The sequence below is a fragment of the Hemitrygon akajei genome, chromosome 4, assembly GCF_048418815.1.
Source record: "Hemitrygon akajei chromosome 4, sHemAka1.3, whole genome shotgun sequence".
Lineage (NCBI taxonomy): Eukaryota > Metazoa > Chordata > Chondrichthyes > Myliobatiformes > Dasyatidae > Hemitrygon > Hemitrygon akajei.
This window is the reverse complement of record NC_133127.1, coordinates 87,536,543-87,558,818: the sequence shown is the minus strand read 5'-3', so window position 1 is coordinate 87,558,818 and position 22,276 is coordinate 87,536,543. Positions and strand designations below refer to the sequence as shown.

Below are 22,276 nucleotides of genomic sequence, written 5' to 3'. Positions count from 1 at the left end.
GAAGTTCACGTTCACCAGCTTTCCAAGGTAAGGTTCTTCATCCTTTATGTGCTATGAAAATGTTGGGTTGTCTATGCCACCTGAGTACCCAACCCAATGAGTAACAAAAAACTGGACACTGATGGAACCGAACAAGTTGAGCAGCATCTGTGAAGACAGAAGTACAAGTTCAAGAACTTGCATCAGGTCTGAGCAAGTGCAAAAAGTTAGTGGCATACATTATTATAGGATGGGGGGTGGATGTGGTTGGGGGATAGAGTTGATAAGGTGAAACCAGGTGGGAAGGGATTTATGGTCAGATGGAACCAAGTATGGGATGGCAGCAATGAACAAATAAGAGAATTAGAAACTAGGACCCATTAAATATGTGTTAGAGGAGAGTGCTTGAGGTGTTGCTTACCTGGACTTGGAAATTTCAGTATTCATATCATTGGGTTATCAGCTATCCATGTGGATTACAAAATGGTAGGGTTGAATTGTTTTCTGATCTTGGCAATCCATTTGCAAACATTTCATCATTACACAAGGAGACATCATCAGTGCATTTTTTATTTGTGGTGAGTCCTCTGAGTGTTTGGCCTTTATATACGTATTGATCAGCTGATTAGCTGCCATTTCTGAAGCTCAACGGTGACACGGAGTGGGTCTTGTGGCTGATTGGTTGCGTGGCAAACACTGAGTGTTGTGGTCTGGAATTTTGCCTGTATTGGCTCATAAATAGGATCAAGATCTACCTGTCCATTTATAGAATTGTTTTGCGGAGAACCATGCTTCTAGAAATTCTCTTGCACGCCATGTGTTTGCTTACACCAGAACGTTCACTGATGCCCAGTCAGATGTGTGGTCCTCTCAGTCTTCATGGCTAGAGACTACAGAGATTTGGTCGTGCTGCTTTACAACCAGTTGACGTTCATGGGTCCTTCTGGATAATTTTCACCCAGTTTGGCTGACTTAGTATTTGCTGCAGTCCTGTATTGGACTTTGTAGACCACACTGATCTTGTCCAATAGCTTGGTTTGTTCTTTTGCTCTGTAGAGTACTCTCATCAACGTTGCTGTTGGCTTGTGCGCAACTGAGATTCTATGTTCTTGGAGCAGTCGAGTCATTTCTGAGATATTTCAGATGTATGGAACCACAATCCATTTGGTTGCTTCTTGGTTGGAGTGTTGTCAACCTCGTAGGCACTTTCATATGGAGATACGTGGGCATCTGTTTCATGCAAATACTTTGAAGAGATGTTTTGTTTCTCCTCTTTATCCTTTAGTTCCATCGTGCTGCAGTGTGTGTCTCCCTACTTTTTACCCATGTGATCTACACAATCCAATGCAGGGTCTGCAGCAAATAGTATATCGGCCAAGCTGGGAGAAAGCTATCCATAAGGATCCATGAACGTCAACTGGCAATGAAGTGGCATGACCAACTCTCCCTAGTCTCTACCTTTGAAGGTCCAGAGGGCATAAATTTGACTGGCATCAGTGAAAGCCATGGCACAAGCAAACACGTGGTACGCAGGAGAATTCCCAGAAGTATGGTTTTCCACAAACAGTTGAGTTTCTGTAATGACCAATCAGCTGATAAGTACATAAAGGCCAAGCATTCAGAGAACACACCACAAATTAACAGCACAATGATGATGTCTCCTTGTATGGTGCAAACAGATTGCTAGGATCGGAAAACAGCTCCACCCAACTATTAGCCACCCGAGCTACATATTTTCTGACTCATTTCCAGATTACAAAATGTTGCACTTTGAATATTTGTGTTTGGCCTCCATAGCAATGCAGAAGGCTGAGGATAGGTTGGTCAGTGGGAGTTTGCTTTAGGAAAGAAAAACAAGTTTTGGTGGTCATTTGAATCAAAGTTCTGTGGGTAGATACAGCTTTCACCTGTGTGACGTTCTATTAATTCAGAAAACTGGATTTGTAAGGAAACAATTAGAAATTTTAAAGGGATGAGATTGTATTTGATTCATATGTTAAAGAATTGGGTAATACTGATAATGTGATTTTAAATGCCAGAAATTATTTTTCCAGGGTCCTTGTATAGAGAACAGATTGCTGGTAGGATGGGTATTGACCATTTGAAGACATCTTGTATAACAGTGACGTTTCTAATTTTATGACTTTTTTATCTGCTCTAATTAGTAATTATATATATTACATGCTTTGTTTCATTTGAAGACAATTAAACAGTAACTTCCTGCAGTTTTTCTGTAACTCACTGTAATACTAATTTTTGCTTTTAACTTGAAGTATTTTAGGCTGCTCATTTTGCAAATGGCTGCTACTACTGTAATACAAGGTGTCTGTTTAGCTTGGGTCAGCTGAGGTAGGTGATTGCAGATGAATTTTAAGATTTTGTAATTGCAATTTCTGTATTGAGGGAGTGCAGCCTTTTTTTTTGCAAGAGTATCTTTTGAATCAAACAATAAACCTCCTTGCTGAATGTGTTTTGTTCCGGATTTCCAGCATCTGCAGTCTCTCTTGTCTCAATTTCTTCCCTTTCTTATCCAAGGAAGAATCAACCCCGGGATGGCAATAGAAAATGGGAACTTTGTAACATGTAATTATACATTTTAAGTTTATTTCAGGCAGTTGGATAAAATACCACTTCCTCAAAATCTTCAGCATTTTTGAGGTGATCTTATTGTGAAGCTGCTGATAGTTAAGTAAAATACAAATTCAATTCAATTCAGAATCGTCACAGACTTAATATACTAATACTGCCAATTATTTTCCCAATTGATGTTAATCAAAGTAATACGTACACATAACACTATGTAACTCTGCCATGTAAACAAGAGTAAATTTGTGGTGTGATGATAACTTAATAAGCAATAAACATACTTAAAAAGTTATCTTAAGTAAATGTTTACCAATATAACCAAAGCTTTAGTCTCATGGATATTGCTGTTTCAAGGGCAAATGAAGAGTGGATGAGATGAATATCTTGTACCATGGGCATCAAATGTAATCAGAATTAGCACGCACAGGAAATGATATATTAAAAAAACTTGTGTACAGGAAGTGAAGTTTTTACAAAAAGAACTGTATCCTAGAGGCTAGATCACTCCATAGGAAGTCAAATTATCATTCCTTTCAGTTTTTGGAAAAAGGTGGTTAGTCTCAGAGAATGGTCTTGAAAACAGTCTTAATCTTAGTCTAGTTCGACATGGACTAGAAGGGTCGAGATGGTCTATTTCCGTGCTGTAATTGTTATATGGTTAATACAGTTTTTAGCTGTTCCCACTTTGAAAATACTGGCCTTGATGTTCATGGTGGGAATCAGCAGGAAATGCAGAGCCAATTAACCGTGGGAAGAGTGTGAGCTACTTGGCTTAAAACCCTCTCATAGCTTTATCATCCAGGTTGAGACAAGCTGGAACATAGTTCCATTGACTCCTCAGAATTGATCGCCTGATACGTTGGATCCTATGCATTACATATCCATAGAATCTCCTTGTTTCATTAAATATGTAACCGAGCACAACCTTGCTGTTGGTAAAGGATTTGATATCATTTAGTTTTGTATCCAGCTATTTGAGTATTATCTCTACATTCTCAACTGCTAGAACAGCAGCACCAAGTTCAAGCCTTGGTATGGTGCGTTGTGGTGGGAGCAAGCTTTCCCTTGCCCAGGATGAATCCAACTTCACTATATCCAGCAACATCTGTGCCCTTCAGGTATACAACAGCAGCAAGAGCTTTAGTTGATACATCACAGAAGATGCAGACCTCTTTCTTTTGAGCAGAATTGTTGTGTAGGTTCTTGAAGTTTTCAAACCTTTAAGATCCTGAAGGGAAGAACACCATTGCTGCCACTGTTCGTATTTCTCATTAGGGAGTGGAACATCCCATCCATAAGTGTCCAAGTCAACCCTCAACATGAAGTATCCCTGGACACTGACTGGAGCAGCAAGAGGGTCAAATAGGCTGTTGGTAGTCAATAGTATGGCACGAGGTATAAATGGTCTTTAGGTATTAGTAACATGGAAAGTAAGGGTATTAGTATGGAGGCCCCACCCAAGGCCCAGACCGTGCTGCACAGGAGCGATGGTCTTCCCAAGATTCTGTGGATCTTTCACCTGATCTTCAGATGGGAAACATTGCATGACCTCAGCACTTGGATGTGATCTTAAGCAGTCTGAGATTACACTGTACCAACATGTTTGTACTGGTCTCAGTACACTTCCTGCTTCTGTGCTAGAATCCTCCATGCTTCAGTCCTGAATTCTTTCTTTCCCTTGATAACTGTCCTCTTAGGGCAATAGATTGCCATGGCTGTTGAGGGAAGCTATCAAATACATGAACTCTCATATGGTACTCCAAAATTTTGTCGTTGTTTCACACAATTTTGCTGTTGTGTGCTGGGGCAGCAGGCTGAGGGTAGCAGACACCAACAGAATCAACAAACTCATTCGTAAGGCCAGTGATGATGTGGGGGTGGAACTGGAGTCTCTGACGGTGGTGTCTGAAAAGAGGATGCTGTCCAAGTTGCATGCCATTTTGGACAATGACTCCCATTCACTCCATAATGTACTGGTTAGGCACAGGAGTACGTTCAGCCAGAGACTCATTCCACCAAGATGCAACACTGAGTGTCATAGGAAGTCATTCCTGTCTGTGGCCATCAAACTTTACAACTCCTCCCTCAGAGTGTCAGACACCCTGAGCCAATAGGCTGGTCCTGGACTTATTTCCACTTGGAATAATTTACTTATTATTATTTATTTATGGTTTTATATTGCTATATTTCTACACTATTCTTGGTTGGTGTGACTGTAACGAAACCCAATTTCCCTCAGGATCAATAAAGTCTGTCTGTCTAGTTGGTGGTCATGAAACCACAAGAATCTGTGGTGGTCACAATAGGGAACTGTGGAACATTTGTCTGCCATCAAAGGGTGTGTCCTGGCTCAGTGTGTAAATTCAATTACAAAGAAAGCACAGCAGTGCCTCTACTTCATTAGAAGTTTCTGAAGATTCATCATGACATCTAAAACTGACAAAATTCTATAGATGTGTGGTGGAAAGTATATCGAATGGCTGCATTACAGCCTGGTATGGAAACACCAATACCCTTGAATAGAAAATCCTACAATAGGGTTTGTGGGATCCATCGTGGGTAAAGTCCTCCCCGCCATTGAGCACATCCACATGGAGCACTGTCGCAGGAAAGCAGCGTCCATCATTAGGGACCCCCACTGCACAGGACATGCTCTCTTATTGGGCTGCCATCAGGAAGAAGGCCCAGGAGCCTCAGGACTCACACTACCAGGTTCAGGAACAATTATTACACTTCAATCATCAGACTCTTGAACCAGAGGGGATAACTTCACTTGCCCCATCACTGACCTGGTCCCACAACCAATGAACTCACTTTCATCTCAAGTTCTCAATATTTATTGCTTATTTATTTATTATTATTATTTTCTTTTTCCTTTCTTGTATTTACACATTTTGTTGTCGTCTTTAGCACACTGGTTGACTTGTTGGTGTGGTTTTTCATCAAATCTTTTTTGGTACTGGATTTATTGAGTATGCCAGCAAGAAACTGAATCACAGGGTTGTATGTGGGGGCATACATGTACTCTGATATTTTGCTTTGAACTTTTAAAATGTTATTAAAATAGACTGAGGTATGGGGAAGGAGCCAAATAGGCCTGAAGTTTGGTTGACTTGTAAATACAAAATTTTTGACTTGATGTACAAATGCAAGATTTGATGTAAAAAAAATCTAAACATGCAAGACCTCAGTCATTTTATGTAGCTCAAAGGAAAAAATTTGTAAATCTAACTGTCATTTATAAAATACCAAAAGTATGTTGATGCCACCCAGCTGCTCTCAGTCATCATGAATGTTATCCGGTTACACCGAAATATAATGAGCAGATGACAAGCTAGAAATCTCAAACGAAACACTCCAGGCCACAAAGTCACATTCTTGAACCAGAAAGTCAAAAGTGTTGTAATTTAAGCTGTTATGACACCAGAAGATGAACTCTTCTCTAAGTAGCAGAAATTAATGAATAATTTTGATGTTTTGGCTTGCCTGCGAGCCAGTTGTTTGCGGCTGAGGTCCTGTTGACTGAATTCTAAAGTTCTTTGAACTTTTAAGTGCTGCAGCCCTTTATTTTCAGTTGAATGTGTGACTGCTGGTTTTCATATAGATCCATCGTATCGTTCCATTGTTTTGTCTTCCCTTTCTTCTTTTAACACTGTGCAATATATTTCTGGGCCCAGCAAAGATCAGAGCACTAATATTGCATATTTAATCCATCTGATATTTTATAATTGTCCACTTTATCTACAGCATTGGCTTTGTTCTCACCATTGTCAAACTGGTTTGAATTAAATCATGTTGATTTCTACTCTGCTAAACTTATATTCCTGGATGAACCTGTAATCATGAAATATAAACCTCGGCTTGTCCTCTTCATTATAAATGATATCAAACTTTTAACCTAGAGCAACAAACTCACTCCTGAAGGACTCAGCAGGTCAGACAGCATCTGTGGAGGGAAACGGGTAGTTGACATGTCAAGCTGAGACCATCAGGCTCTTTAACAAAAGAGGATAACTACACTCACCTATTGAGATGTTCCCATATCCAATTATCTCACTTTAAGGACTCTATCTTATTTCATGCTCTTGTTATTTATATTTGCATTTGCACAGTTTGTTGTCTTCTATGTTCTTGTTCTTGCTCTTTCATTGATCCGGTTTATAGTTACTATTCTATTGTATATTGCTTCAGACTGACAATCAGCCTGAAAAAGACGCAAGTTTTGTACCAACCGGTTCCTGGCTCAAGCTACAAAGAACCAACTGTCCTCATTGATGACACTCATCTCAATGCTGTCAACAAGTTTTGCGCTGGGCAGCATAATAACATCCTCAGCTTCTCTGAATGTAGAGACTGAGTCAAGAACCAGAAAAGCCTGCTTTGCCTTTGGTCAGCTCAAAGATCGAGTTTGGTCACAGAACATCAGGGTGGCCACCAGGTGCAAGGTAAACAGGGCCGTTGTCATATCAGCCTTGCTATACGGATGTGAGACGTGGTGCCCATATCAGAGTCACTTATGCCAGCTTGACCAACTGCAGCAGTGTCACCTACGTTCTCTGATGAAGATCACCTGGCGAGACAAGGTCTCCAATACCGAGGTCCTCTCTTGAGCCGGAATGCCAGTAGTTTCAACCTTGGTGATGTCAGCCCAACTGCTGGGCAGGACATGTTGTCAGAATGCCTGATGGAAGACTGCCCAAGGACATCTTGTACAGCCAACTGTCCAGTGGTACTCGAAAACGAGGAGGCCAGCGACTACGGTACAAGGATGTTCTGCACAGGAGCCTCAAGAAAGCTGACATTGCCCCATCAACATGGGAGGATCTGGCTCAAGATCGCTCACAGTGGAGGGACAGCATCAGAAAAGGTGTGGACACTGTCGATAACAAGCTCCTAGAGGCAACAGAGGAAAGGCACAGGAAGTGCCACAACAGAGCTTCTGCCTCTGCGGCCCCTCCAGGCCTCACCTGCCAAGTATGTGGCAAGCAGTGCCTGTCAGGGATTGGCCTGTACAGCCACTCCAGGACGCACATATCAAACCCCAGTAACTGACTGAAAGGAACCATCATCATCCTATGGGATGGATAGCCAGAGAGACTATTCTATTGGTGAGTATGTCCGCAGGAGAAAGAATCACAGGGTTGTATCTGGTGACCTGTAGGTACTTTCTTAAATTTTACTTTGAACTGTTTCATTGAAAGGACAGAGCCCTTCTCCTTATGCTTATTTACCAATCAGCTGCTGCAAAAAGCTTGTTTTAGTTTCAACTGCACAAGTAAACTCAACATCTATCCTGAAATTTAATTTCAGAATCTACTGTGATTCATGCAGATTACCTGATTCTCGTGACCATCGTGCTCCATCTCACCTAGTGCGGAGTTAACAGGGTTCCAGCATTTTTATAGGAAATAGACTGGCATGTGTGTGATATTCCTGGCCCAGACCTTAACTAACAAAGGATGTGCGCAGGCCTGAAAGTGGTGAATTATTGGTGCCTGCAGCGAGCAATGACTGAAAAAACACGGGTGAATTTCCCTCGGTGTCCCTCCTAGCAGAGGTTTCTGGGGTGAGTCTCCCCATGAAGCAGTAGCTCTGCAAATCAAAGAAGTAGCCCACTTAAAACAACATTGGTCACTGGTATAGCTGTGCCTCGGAGCTGGATGGCTGACAGAATAACTGCTGCACAAGTTTTGAGGGGAGGCAGAAGGAGGGTTGCCAGTCGTCCCATATTGAGAGGTGACTGCCTTGTGATTGAATGTGTTTCCTTCAGACAATTTAGGTAAACCCCTCTCTCCCTTGTCTCTACCCACAAAGATCGAGAGGGGCACAAATTCGACTGGGCATCAGCTAGTAGAGCATTCCTAGAAGCGCGGTTTTCCCTGAGCAATTCTGTAAACAGACATATAGACCTCGATCCTATTTATGAGCCATTGCAGACAGAATTCCAGACCACAATGCACCAAGTTCATTATGCAACACCAATCAGCGATGAGATATCCTCCCCACGTCTCAACTGAAAGGACAACCAATCAGCTGATTGGTAAGTATATAAAGGCCCAGCAGTTGGAGGACACACCACAATTAGCAGTGCACCAATGATGTCTCCTTGTATGGTGATGAAACATTTGCAAGTAAATTGCCAAGACTGGAGAACAACTCAACCCAACTAATTTAGATAAGGTTGCAGGCTGGTCCTGAACCGCTGTCGCCTATAAGACACTGGCCAGCATGTTGTGATCGTTGGGGTTCGGTTATGGATTAGGTCCAGCACATCACAGGTAGAGTCCTCCCAACCACTGAGCACATCTGTGTGAAGCACTGTCATAGGAAAGCAACATCCATCATTAGGGATCCCCACCACCCAGGTCATGCTCGCTTTTCGTTGCTGCCACCAGGTAGAAGGTATAAGAGCCTCAGGACATGCGCCACCATGTTCAAGAACAGTTCCTAACCTTCAGCCATCAGGCTCTTGAACAAAAGGGAATAACTACACTCACTTGCCACATAACTGAAATGTACCCACAACCAATTATCTCACTTTGAGGACTCTATCTTTTTATCCCACGTTCTAGTTATTTATTGCTATTCACAGTATTTATATTTGCATTTGCAAACTTTGTTGTCCTCTGCATTCTGATCTTTCATTGATCCTATTGTAGTTACTATTCTATAGATTTGCAGAGTCTACCCACAGGAAAATTAATCTCAGGTTTGTATATGGTGATATATATGCACTTTGAAAATAAAATTTACTTTGAACTTTGATCTAGCACATCAATCTATATGTAATGCATATTATTATATGTAATGCAAATAAAAATTGCTTTTGATTTGCTTCCATCGATCTTGCCAGGAAACCATGTGTGTACTGGCCCTCTGCTAAAATTGCCGATCACCCTTGGTATCAACTCATAATCTCAGTCACCAATGGAACAGATTCGGAAAGGCAATCAATAACTGGGCTTAAGCTCTGATATCATGCTGCACTTTCTGTTGAAGGGTCACCACCTAGACAGTTTCTTTTTCTGTGCGTGGTACTTGACCTGCCATGTTTTCCCAGTGTTTTTCTGTTTTGGTTTCAGCCATCCAGCATCTGCATTTTTGTTTTGCTTATTTTTATTTGCATTAAAATTTGCCAACAAGGATCTGTCCACATGGTGGCACTCCTGAGGCATGATTACAGCCATGACTTAGTTGACGGTATTCTCACCTGTCAGAGGTTGGGGAGCAAATCCAGGCTGATGCACCTACGCTGTCTTGAGAGAGTATTGCATTGTTGGAAGTGATGACTTTCAGATGGTCAGCAACACATCCGGAGCTGGCGGTGCATAAATTAGTTGTCCCAAATTCCCACAGTACAAATGTGGCGACACTTGAAAAGTGCTTTTTGGGAATAAGTATCATAAATCATACAGAAGTCAAGAAAGTTACAATACAAACAATTTTTTTTCCTTATAAGTAATCCTTTGCTGAGAAAGTAGTCCTTGCTAAGGAGGTAGGAAAATGATCTGCAATGTTTTGCAATCTAAACTGATGTCAGAAAAATCTTTTGGAAACCTGTGTTCCTTACACTAGGAACAGACATTTTCCTGCCACATAATACCTGTTCCATACTAGATACAATTTACACTTTCACAAAGATAATTTCCTGTAAATACTAAATGACCTGAATGTTATTCATCAAATACGTCTCTGAATAATTACATTTGTTAACTAATGCAGAAGTGATTTAAGATTTCATGGTAAAGTCTATTTTTATTGTCTGCATTGTCAAAAGTATATCTAAATTATTAATAGAGTTGAGATGCAATTTCTGATCATTTTGAGATGGAATGTAATACAGTGATTCAACTAAATGCAGATGATTTGAAAGTCTGCACCTGATTGAGGTATTGAGTGTGCTGCACCTTGTGTTCAGTTAGATTTTCAGTGATCAATGTGGAATAAAGTGAGATGAGAAATTAAAGGGGAAATCCATAACAATCTGAACTAAGGGCTTCCAGCGACATGTTCATTAGAGTTGAATGGAATGGCAGCTCCCTCTTCGCAGGGTGGTAATGGCTCACAAACCTAGAGGAAAAAATATTACATTTTAAGATGTAATGTAATGACAACTCAGAATACTTTTTGTTTACACTATATGCAAAAAAGATCATCTTTAGTATACCATTCTTTAAAAAAAATCAGTTTACTTTCAAAAAGTGGTATACTGAAGGACAACATCTGGAGCATCAACAACGTAGAATAACTTGGAACTCCAGGGTTTTATAGGTGAAATGCAATCCTGGCATACTGCATTTGTGTATTTTTTAAAAAAAGTTAAGAAGGAATCAGAACTTTCCATCCAGGTTCGACGGGTAGATAGAGGTATATAAAATGATAGGAGATATAGATAGGGTCAGTACTCAGACTCTCTCCTCATCTCCCCCATTGTAGGGGTATCAACACCCAGACAGCATTGGTTTAAGGTGAGAAGCAGGAGTTCTAAAGGGGATATCGATATTGGAACATGATTAGAGCCTTATCTAGGCAGGGCACAGGAGGATAATGAATGATGCAGATGGGCAAAAAGTCACATGTATGACTCCATGAATAAGGAACATTCCTTTTGGTTTTTATTATTTTTATATTCTTGCAATGTAATTGAATACTTTCACACCTTTTCAAAGCTTGCAAAGATATATAGGCCAATTAGAACAGTGGGCTGAACGATGGCAGATAGAGTTTAATGCTGATAAGTGTGAGGTGCTACATTTTGGTAGGAATAATCCAAATAGGACGTAAATGGTAGGGCATTGAAGAATGCAGTAGAACAGAGTAATCTAGGAATAATGGTGCATAGTTCCCTGAAGGTGGAATCTCATGTGGATAGGGTGGTGAAGAAAGCTTTTGGTATGCTGGCCTTTATAAATCAGAGCATTGAGTATAGGAGTTGGGATGTAATGTTAAAATTGTACAAGGCATTGGTAAGGCCGTATTTGGAGTATTGTATACAGTTCTGGTCACTGAATTATAGGAAAGATATCAACAAAATAGAGAGAGTACAGAGAAGATTTACTAGAATGTTACCTGGGTTAGGTTGAACAACTTAGGTCTTTATTCTTTGGAGCGTAGAAGGTTGAGGGGGGACTTGATAGAGGTATTTAAAATTATGAGGGGGTTAGATAGAGTTGATGTGGATAGGCTTTTTCCATTGAGAGTCGGGGAGATTCAAACAAGAGGACGAGTTGAGAGTTAGGGGGCAAAAGTTTAGGGATAACACGAGGGGGAACTTCTTTACTCAGAGTGGTAGCTGTGTGGAACGAGCTTCCAGTAGAAGTGGTAGAGGCAGGTTCGGTATTGTCATTTAAAGTAAAATTGGATAGGTATATGGACAGGAAAGGAATGGAGGGTTATGGGCTGAGTGCAGTCGGTGGGACTAGGTGAGAGTAAGCGTACGGCACGGACTAGAAGGGCTGAGGATGGCCTGTTTCCGTGCTGTAATTGTTATATGGTTATGAAACTTTAATGCCCAATAATGGTGATATTAACTGAGTCACTGAGACATTGGAAATTGGAGTTCCATGCTTTAGCCTCTACAGATAAATTATTTGCTCAATTCAAGGCATCTGTCTGATGTTTTCATACATTCAAATATTATTTTGAGTTGCTTTGCTTTCAGCATAGCGTACACACAAAGTTTCTGTTCTGATTCTCTCTGGATTTTATTCAAATTGGTCACAAAATTCTGGAACCTAACTCTGTATCTTAGATTCTGAAGTGACTGGTTGCAGGATAATTAACTGTAGAGACATCCAAGCCTCATTCACTGACTCCATCACAGTGTAGCATTCAAGAACAGTCCGAGATGGATGCCTGACTTCAGTTATGAATGCATCAAATGTGCTTTTTTTCCCCTGAGAGTAGCTAAGCTGCCAGACAATGGTACCCATAAGTAACTTAAGAGTTGGTAATTTCTGAAGCTTTGTCATAGAGGAAAAGTTCTATCCATTTCTTTGTATTAAATTCTGAATAGAGGTGTTAGTTTTCATTGGCAAAACATGATTAACATGAAACTTCTTGGCTTGCCATACTTGATACTGTGGAGAACTGATTTTGTTTCCTCTGAACTAATTTTAAGTTTAATTTGCAGTATCTTTATGTACAACCCACATGATGTCTTCTTTGTGATATATTTTTCAAGGTTTAGGTCAAAGGACACAAGTGAAGTTACCTGTGTTTGTATATGGAAAGAACCATGCTATGATTCCAGTTAGATCCCATCATTAAAATGGGCCTTTTTCAAAGCAGGGATGTAGATGGCTGAGTATTACAGCAGCATTCTGGGCTAAGCATTCAGTGATTTATGCTGATCATCCTAACTGAAGTCAGAATTAACAGAAGTAATGTTCACTCGAATTTGTGGTTTTGCACTTACCAAGTTGTACAAACACTCTGAAAGAAAGGTAACAAAACTTGAATGTTATATTTCTAAACACGTTGGAACTAACGTAAAAAAAACATTTGGGGGGGGGGGAATAGTCTTTTCCCCCATCCTCATTACTCGTCGATATGGTGACAGAGCACTGCTGCCTCAACTCCAGGGAGATGAGTTGGATTCTGATCTCTGGTGTCAGTACGGCACTTGCACCAGGTGCATTTCCCCAGGGTTTTCTGTTTTTTTTCTCGTATCCCAAGGTGGGTTGGTAAGCTGCCCATGAGTTACTGTAGATTAGGTGGGTGGGGTGGGGGGAACTATGAAGGGTTAATGGTGTTTGAGAGCAAACGTGGTAGGAATAGAGAAAAAAACAAAAATAAAGGAATATAAGACTCATGGGATTGCTTTGCTGGGAGCAGACATGAACCCAATGGGATGCATGACCTCCCTGTAGTAGTAATTAAATTAGAATTAAAAATGTAAGCTTAATTAATTAGCATGACTGCAGATTGCTTGCTATTAACTGCTCCGAGGTTGCATTGGAGCTACATCTGGGCATACTGAGCACACCAATTTTTGAAATCTATGCAGAGAATAAGGTTGCCCTAGCAGACAAGGTGAAGGAAAATCCCAAGGTATTCTACAGATATGCTAGGAGCAAAAGGATGGCAAGGGACAAAATTGGTCCTCTGGAAGATCAGAATGGTAATCCATGCGTGAAGCCAAAAGAGATGGGGGAGATATTAAATGGATTCTTTGCATCTGTGTTTACTCGGGAGATGGACACGGAGTCTACAGAAGTGAAGCAAAGCAGCAGCAAGGTCATGGATCCTGTACAGATTACAGAGGAGGAGATGTTTGCTGCCTTGATGCAAATAAGGGTGGATAAATCCCCAGGGCCTGACAAGGTGTTCCCTTGGACCCTGTGGAAGGTAATTGCAGAAATTGCAGGTGCCCTAGCAGAGATACTTAAATTATCCTTAGTGAGAGGTGAGCTACCAGAGGATTGGAGGATCGCTGATGTTGTTCTACTCTGCTCTGAACATAAAGCAGAAAATCAGAGGCCGGTGCATCTGACATCAGGTGTGGGAATGTTATTGGAAGATATTGTAAGGGATCAGATACATAAGCATTTGGATAGACATGGACTGTTTAAGGATAGTCAGTGTGGCTTCTGCATGGTAGGCCGTGTCTAATCCAATCTTGTAAAGTTGTTCAAAGAAGTTACCTAGAAAAGTGGATGAAGGCAAGGCAGTGGATGGTGTCTACATGGGTATTTGACAAGGTCGTGCATGGGAGGTTGGTCAAAATGGTTCAGTTGCTCAATATTCAAGATGAGGTAGTAAATTGGATTAGACATTTGCTTTGTGGGAGAGGCCAGAGAATGGTAGTAGATGGTTGCCCTCTGACTGGAGACCTGTGACAAGTGGAGAATTGTTTGTTCATTGTATTGTGGTCTGGATGATAATATGGTTAAATGGATCAGCAAATTTGTGAAAGATATCAAGATTGGGGGCTGTAATGGACAGCGAGGAAGACTATCAGAGCTTGCAGCAGGATCTGGACCAGCTGGAAAAATGGCAGATGGAATTTAATGCAGACAAGTGTGAGGTGTTGCACTTTGGTAGGACCAACCAGGATCTACCACACTCCTCGGTGCCCTACCGTTCAAATGGACTTGGGAATACAGATCCATAATTCATTGAAAGTGGTGCAACAGGTTGACAGGGTCATAAAGAAAGCATTTGCCAATTTGGCCTTCATAAATCAAAGTATTGAGTACAGGAAATGGGATGTTATGTTGAAGTTGTATTAGACTTTGGTGAGGCCTAATTTGGAGCATTGTGTGCCATTTTGGTCACCTACCTACAGGAAAGATGTAAATAAGTTTGAAAGACTACAGAGAAAATTTACAAGGATGTTGCTGGGACTGGAGGACCTGAGTTATAAGAAAAGACTGAACACGTCAGGACATTATTCTTTGGAATGTAAAAGATTAGACTGATTTGCTACAGGTATACAAAATTATGAGGGGTATAGATAGGGTAAATGCAAGCAGGTTTTTTCCACTGATGTTGGGTGAAACTAAAATTCAAGGTCATGGGTTAAGGGTGAGAGGTGAAAAATTTAAGGGGAACTTGAGAGGAAACTTCTTCACTCAGAGGGTTGTAAAAGTGTGGAATGAGTTGCCAGTGCAAGTGGTGCATGCAAGCTGGATTTCAACACTTAAGACAAGTTCGGGTAGTGGTATGGAGGGCTATGGTCTGGGTGCAGGTTGATGGGATGATTCAGCATGGATGAGATGGGCCAAAGGTCTCTGTGTGTTGTATTTTTCTATGACACCATGCGGTTGAAAATAGAGCAAATGTCACATTCAACAATACTCTCAACAAAATCTTTTAACACTTTTTCTGGCACACTTTTTGAAACTGCAAGTTGTTTTTTTAAATCTTTTTCTCTTCCTTGTGTAGTCCATTTATTTTTGTATGCACGGCATGCTCTTTATATGTGACCTACTTTGTTACATTTTCTGCAAGTTTTACTTTTAATGTCTGGTGTATATGAGCACTTGCCATAACAACAACACAATTTGTTTGGCCAGGCAGGCTTTTGTTTATTCACACTCACTTTCATTGCTAACTGCAACTCAATTACATTTCTGAGTGCTGTTTCCATTGATACAGTGATTTCAACTGCTCTTTTAAATGAGTTGTGGTTCAGTTAAAACCCATTCTTTAAGGAACAGCAATAAACTCTCCCAAAACCCCATTCAAAGCACACCTCACCACATATCCCCAGTGCTGTTCTGCAACCTTCAGCCTGGAGTGAAGCAGGGTGGTCCCTCGAGGATGACAAAAAGAGAACGAGCCAAGCACATGTAGCACCCTTTATAGGTCAGGGAGCTGGAAGGTCCAGCCCAGGTGATTCACTGGTGGGCCAACGGCTTGGTGCTAGACAGGTTAATCCAATTAAGGTGGCCAATAGTTAAGTGTGCATTGATTAGTTGGGAGGGGTGAAATGTTGACTGGCATGTGGTGTACCTTCCGACCAGGTGAGGGCAGTGCTGAGCCGTGACAGACACGGCTCTCTGGATACAGACTCCCACATCCCTTTACACCTCTGATTTCTGTATTCACTCCCCATTTAGAAAATAATCTGCACCTTTTATTCCTTCTATCAGCAAATATGGCTGTTCACTTCCCTACACTGTGTTCTATCCATCACTTCTTCCATTCTCCTAATCTGCCTATGCCCATCTGCAGACTCCCTGCTTCCTCCACAGTTTCTGTGCCATTCCACCTATCTTTGTACCATCTGCAAACTTGGTCACAAAACCATCAATTCAGTCATCCTTGACATTAACTCACTGAGGTTCTCTGACTTGCAGCATGTTAAGACCAAGGAATCAAATGGATAATTTGTATTGCACTTACAATAGTTATACTGGATACCAAAAGAGCTTTACTCTTAAAATATCTTACTGATAAAGAGAAACAGCATGGAAACAAGCTCTTTGGGCTCTGAGTCCATGTCAATATTGGCCTGAAAGTGTTTTATTCTCCCCACATTCCCATCTGCTGCCTCCATATACTACAACTCAACTACTTACAGTTGCCAATTAACCTCCCAACGCCAATACTTGGTATGTCAGAGGAAACCGGAGCATCTGGAGGAAACCCAATGGCTCGCAGGGAAAAGGTGGAAAGGCTGAACTATTGAAGCTGTGCGGCAGTGTCAGGTGTCATTGATGAGTAAGGTAACAAAATAATACATACCAGCATTTCGTTGGATGTAGATGAGTCGGTGTTGTGAATGGGGCTGAGTGTGGTCACTTTCCACTGTGCAGACTCCCTGCCTTCTCTACTTCTTTTAAGGGGCCATGCTAGGAAGGCTCTGCCATCTCGTAGGCGATTAAGTACAGCAGGAGGAGGTTGCCTAGCAATTAGGAGAATATTAGTATTTTAGATCAATTGGTCTCGCATGCAATTGTAGGAACCTTTACACCATGGACGTTATCATGCTTGACCTGACCTGTGCCTCGGGTTTATCCTGATCCTCGTGGTCCCACTAACCCGTATGGTGTGAGAAGATCCATTACACTGGAGGCCATCACTCTGTGGCCCATCCAAGAGGTGAGAGGTCTATGACTACAGGTAGTGAACCCCATTCCCCAGGACTCGGCCTGTATCTGCTGATGACTCACCACTGATCAGGGCATAGAGTCATGGAAGACTACAGCACAGAAAGAGGCTCTTTGGTCCACCTAGTCTCTGCTGAACCTACTCCCATGGACCTGCACCTGGACCATAGCCCTCTCTACCCTTCCCATCTATGTAGCTATCCAAAATTTTAAATGTTGAAATCAAAATTGCTTCAACTACTTGAGTTGGCACTCTCACCATCCTCTGAGTGAAGAAATTTCTCCTCATGTTCCCCTTAAACATTTCAACTTTCACCCTTGGCATCAAGTCTCACCCAATCTCTGGAAAAAGCCTGCTTGCAGTTACCTTATCTATACCCCTCAATTTTGTATATCTCTATCAAATCTCCTCTCAATCTTCTAGGGAATAAAGTCCTAACCTATTGAATCATTCCTTATAACTCGGGTCCTATCACCAGCATATGTTGTAAAGTTTGTTAACTTTGCAACAGCAGTAAGATGCAATACATCAGAGGACACCAAACTTTTATGCACCACGGACCGGTTTAATATTGACAATATTCTTGTGGACCGGCTGACGTGGGGGTGTTAAGCACGACTGGAATATAGGACCTATATTATAGGTGATAAGTCAACTGTAAATCACTTTATAAGTGGCTAATACACTCAATTTCATTTCTAAAAGGGTTTATCTAATGAATTTAGTATTAAACACAGAGCGCATATTTTCCTCACATGAACATAGTGATAAGTCAATTATAACTCATTTATAAATCAATAGCATCATAACATTTTAAGTAACGTTTGGATATTAAACACACAGCGCATATTTTCCTCGTATGAACATATAAAATCATTGCAATACACCAGTGAGAGGACAAGGTAAGGGCCAGAGGTCTCCGTACCAGGGCCGCGGCAGTCACAGTCCGGAGAGAGCAAGTGAGGAGTGCGACAGGGCGCATGCCCGCCCCCACTTGTTGGTAGGTAGGATCCATCCGCTGACAGAAGTTTGGCCTGAGGGATGACTTTCAGTAGATCGCAGCGAGGTAGCTGCTGTGCTACTTATGAAACCCTGAGCCTGAACTAGGTCATCTGTGAATATTTTATCATCAGGTTCCCCACGAACATTCGGTGTGCTAAACAGGTTTAGAGGCGGTGCCCATCTGTCTGCACTCCAGGCCAGTAGCAACGGCACTTCTCGCTGGCCGCACAAAGCAGCCGGTTACCTGAGGCCAACCAGTGATCCCTGGCGTGAAGGTATCACTGCATTTAGGCGACTGATGACCTCGCGTGGGTAATGACCTTGTGTGCATTCAAGTTCAACAGTGGGCGTGACAGGAAATGAGGAAAAGTGCAGCTGACTCGTATCGTTTCATATCGCCAAATCATATCATTTCCTCACAGCCCGCACATGCTTTGCGGTCCAGTGGTTGGGGACCACTGCAATATATTATAGGGGGAAAAGCTGAATTACATTAAAATATATAATATATTGCATTTTTAAAAAATAGTGCAAAAAATAAAAAAATTTAAAAAGTAGTGAAGTACTGTTCATGGGTTCAATGTCCGTGATATTTGTAACCTCTAAGCATGCTAACATCTTTACTTTCTTGGAAGATTAAGGAGGTCAAGACTTCTGGTCAAGATGGCACCTACATACAACGCTCCTTCAGTCAACATCTTTTGGATAGATCACGAAACCATATATTTTACTTCTTTTATGTATTTTATGCTTGTTTTTCATTTTGAGTGGGATCCTGAAACTGATGAGTCCTTTGATTTGTAGTTTGGAGATCACTGGGGTGTTTCAGCACTCTGCAGACTCCAAGAGGATTCCAGGAGGCAGAGGTAGCGTGAGCTAACCTCGTGGTGAGAAGGCTGCGGCATGGGGCATGAGCCAATGCTCAACTCCATTTCACTGATTAAAGCAACGAGGGAGATTGAGGCAAATGCGGAAGATGGATGCCTGCCTTTTGATGGCTGGTGAGAAGAGTGCTCTGCTCTGAAAGGGGGTAGGCCTGTCACTTTCTTATACTGCCTCTCATCCCTCAATCTTCTAGTCCAGATGACCAGAAACGTCGACTGTCCATTCCCTTACACAGATGCTGCCTGGCCTGCTGAGTTCCTTCAATGTATTGTCTTCTGCTCCAGGTTCCAGGATCTGCAGTCTCTTGTAGTTGGTTAGTACAATGCAAAGATGTACAAATGTCTATAAATTACAGAATAAGTTAACAGTAAAAAAAAACAATCTAGTGTTCATGGGTTTATCAAATCATGGGTTATTCTTGAGTTCCTGTGAAATATGAAAAATCTATTATTTTAAAAAACTTTTTTATTGATTGATGTTTGAATAGTGACTAATGACATCACTACCTTGCCATTGTCATTGGGCTTGCCATTCTTAGTTCTGAACCACTTATGCATCAAAATTACATTTGAGCCCAACATGTTATAGCTATTACTAGGGAAATTTGGACTGAGGTTAATGTAATAAGGGCTGCGTCCACCATAAAAGACTAATGACTGCTGTGGAGAAGAACGTGAGAGATTGAGTGTAGACTGTCTGGTAACTACATGCCTGGAATTCAAGGAGTGGACATAAGCATGATGTTAAACTAATAGTGAAGAAACAAAAGAAGATGACCCACATCTATTTATGATACCTTCAAACTGCAATTAGTATTTAATTTTACAAACCAATCCAGATCCAAAGTCTTTCATGCTCAAAATTTGCATCAAAATCAAACTGGTAGATAGACTTTTGCATATAGTTACACCTACAAAATGCCGGAGGAACTCAGCAGGTCAAGCGACATCCAATAGAGAGTTGATGTTTCGGATTGAGGTGCTTCTTCAGGACTGGGGGTGGGGGGGGGGGGGTAAGATGCCAGAATATAAAGGTGGGGGGTGGGGAGAGGGGCTGAAAAGTGGTAGGTGAAGCTGGGTGTGTGGAAAAGGTCAAGGTCTGGGGAAGAAGGAATCTGATTGGAGAGGAGAGTGGACCATAGGAGAATGGGAAGGAGGAGGGGACTCAGGGGAAATAATACAGTATATAGTTGCATATAGTTGTCTTAATGGAGTGGTGCACAATTTTTTTGTGGAGAGTATGGGTAAAGATTGAAATCTTGAATCAGTTTTGAGGCCGTTATATAAAAAATACATTCCCTTTTAATCAGACACAACTAGAAACTGATACTTGGAGTATTATACATGAGAGTGCATTCTGAGGTTTGTTTGTGAGCTAGCTTCTACTCGTATTGCTGCCAAACAGCAAGAAGCCAACAATGTTTTCCTTGTTTAAAAGGCAGTGAACTACAACTGGTGTTCTGATATATCTGACAGCTTAATTTCATTGAAATCATTTTAAAATTCTTTAGCAGCCCCAGTGACTCAATAACATTTGGGTCTTTGTTAAAATAGCCACTCTTTTACAGATTAAATGTTCCTCCATAAAACACGCATGTTGCATTGGCATCGTCTATTTTCACTTTTTATAAAATCCCTACCATTTTCTCCATTGCCTTCTCTCCAAAGTTTATTTAGCCACTTGTATGTATATTTATTCTATACTAGATAATCACCCAGCTCTTCATTTGATCTAGGATTAACTACTTTATTAGATTACAAAGAACCAGCAAGTCATGCATCTCTGTGGAAAGACAATTGCTGTTATTGTTTCTCTCCACAGAAACTATCCAATCTGAGTAGTTCTAGCATACTCTCTTTTAATTTCAGAGTTGCAGAATTGTTCGTTTGCTTTTTCTTTTATGGAAACCTTTCACAAATGTTTCCAATTATAAATTGAGAAAAATCTGATATTTAGAATCATGTTTATTATCACTGATTCATATGACATGAAATTTGTTGTTTTGTGGCAGTGCAGTGAAAAGGCATAAAAATGAGTAAATTACAGAATAAGTCAATAGTGCAAAAATAAAGAACAAGGTAGTGTTCATGGATTTATCAAATCATGGGTTATTCTTGAGTTCCACTGCTTAAAATTAACTCAGTTTCTCCCATTTACCATTTCTGATGGTTTGTTTACAACCCGAAATGATAACTGTTTCTCTTTCCTCAGATTCTGCATAACAGCTTTTTCTGTTCTTATTCTGCAAGTACATACTCAGGTTTCATGAGACAGGAAAAGGTGTGCAGAATAACGTGAATATTGATTCAAATTTTGTGGTTATAGTGGTTCAGAAGGGAAAAAAAAACACTCCCCCTGTGAACATCTTCCATTCTCAACACTTCTGTTTTATTTTTATCTAATCAAACAAATCAATGAGTTTCCAAATCAAGTTGTTTCAAAAATATCAGACTTTGCTGAATTTCTGCTTATTTGATTTGCTGTGCAAACAATGGACACACAAGCCCCAATTCTGTCCTCTGACAGTTAACTGTAGAAAACCAAAGAACCTTGGATACAAGAAATCTAAAACAGAAAATTCTTCATGTCAGGCAGCATTTATAGAGAGGGAAGCACAGTCAATATTTCAGATCAATGTCCCTCTTCTGAAAAGTGATCAACCTGATCTGAAACATTAATTCTTTTTCCTGATGTCAAATTCCAGCAATTTTACATGTGGATTGACACAGAGCAGTAAGGATAATCAGATATATACAGGGCTACTACTGGAATTTAACTAGTCCACAACAACTTATCAGAGTGGAACAAAAGTGAGCTTCCCGCTAATTGCCCAGCAAGGCCGCCTGATTATCTGGCCCTTGCCACCATGTTATAGACTCTGGGAAGTGGCCAATAAAAGGCATCTAGCAAATTAATAGATCACATATAGTGCAACCCTGCCTTTACAAATTATATTTTTCAAGATTCTATTTGGTATGCTAAAATACTGTACATTGACAGAGATTCACAGACATCAATAACATCAACCATGAAGGAGAATGTCTGAGTGAATAACTCAAGCATTGTAATCACAGAAGAACCAGCAATTCAAATTGTTTCTGTTAAATCTATGGATGTGGTCTCAAGGCTGCTATATACAATTTTAAGTTATATTCAAAGACACACACCATGGATTTTGATACCGATGAGTCACTTTGTCTTCAGCACGCTCTCGGAATTCTCCAAGCTATAAATGAATATGTACAAAGAAAATGGTTTAGAATAA

At 40.9% G+C, this 22,276-nt stretch overlaps 1 protein-coding gene across 2 annotated transcripts in view; it reads right to left on the bottom strand.

Moving 5' to 3' along the window:
- Positions 1-111: 111 nt before the first annotated feature.
- The window catches only part of LOC140726511 (protein SPMIP2), a 55,847-nt gene continuing 33,682 nt past the window's right edge, over positions 112-22,276 (bottom strand). The window contains exons 3-6 of one of the 2 annotated variants that reach the window (XR_012098655.1): positions 22,179-22,237; positions 16,759-16,918; positions 9,776-10,635; positions 112-147 (exon numbers count right to left, since the gene is read on the bottom strand). Coding sequence is in view for 1 of the 2 variants with exons in the window: in XM_073043004.1 (XP_072899105.1) it covers positions 10,555-10,635; positions 16,759-16,918; positions 22,179-22,237 (300 nt within the window). In the remaining variant the exon portion in view is untranslated. Of the gene's footprint in view, positions 148-9,710; positions 10,636-16,758; positions 16,919-22,178; positions 22,238-22,276 lie in introns of those variants that run through there. The other variant, XM_073043004.1, reaches the window with a different exon arrangement.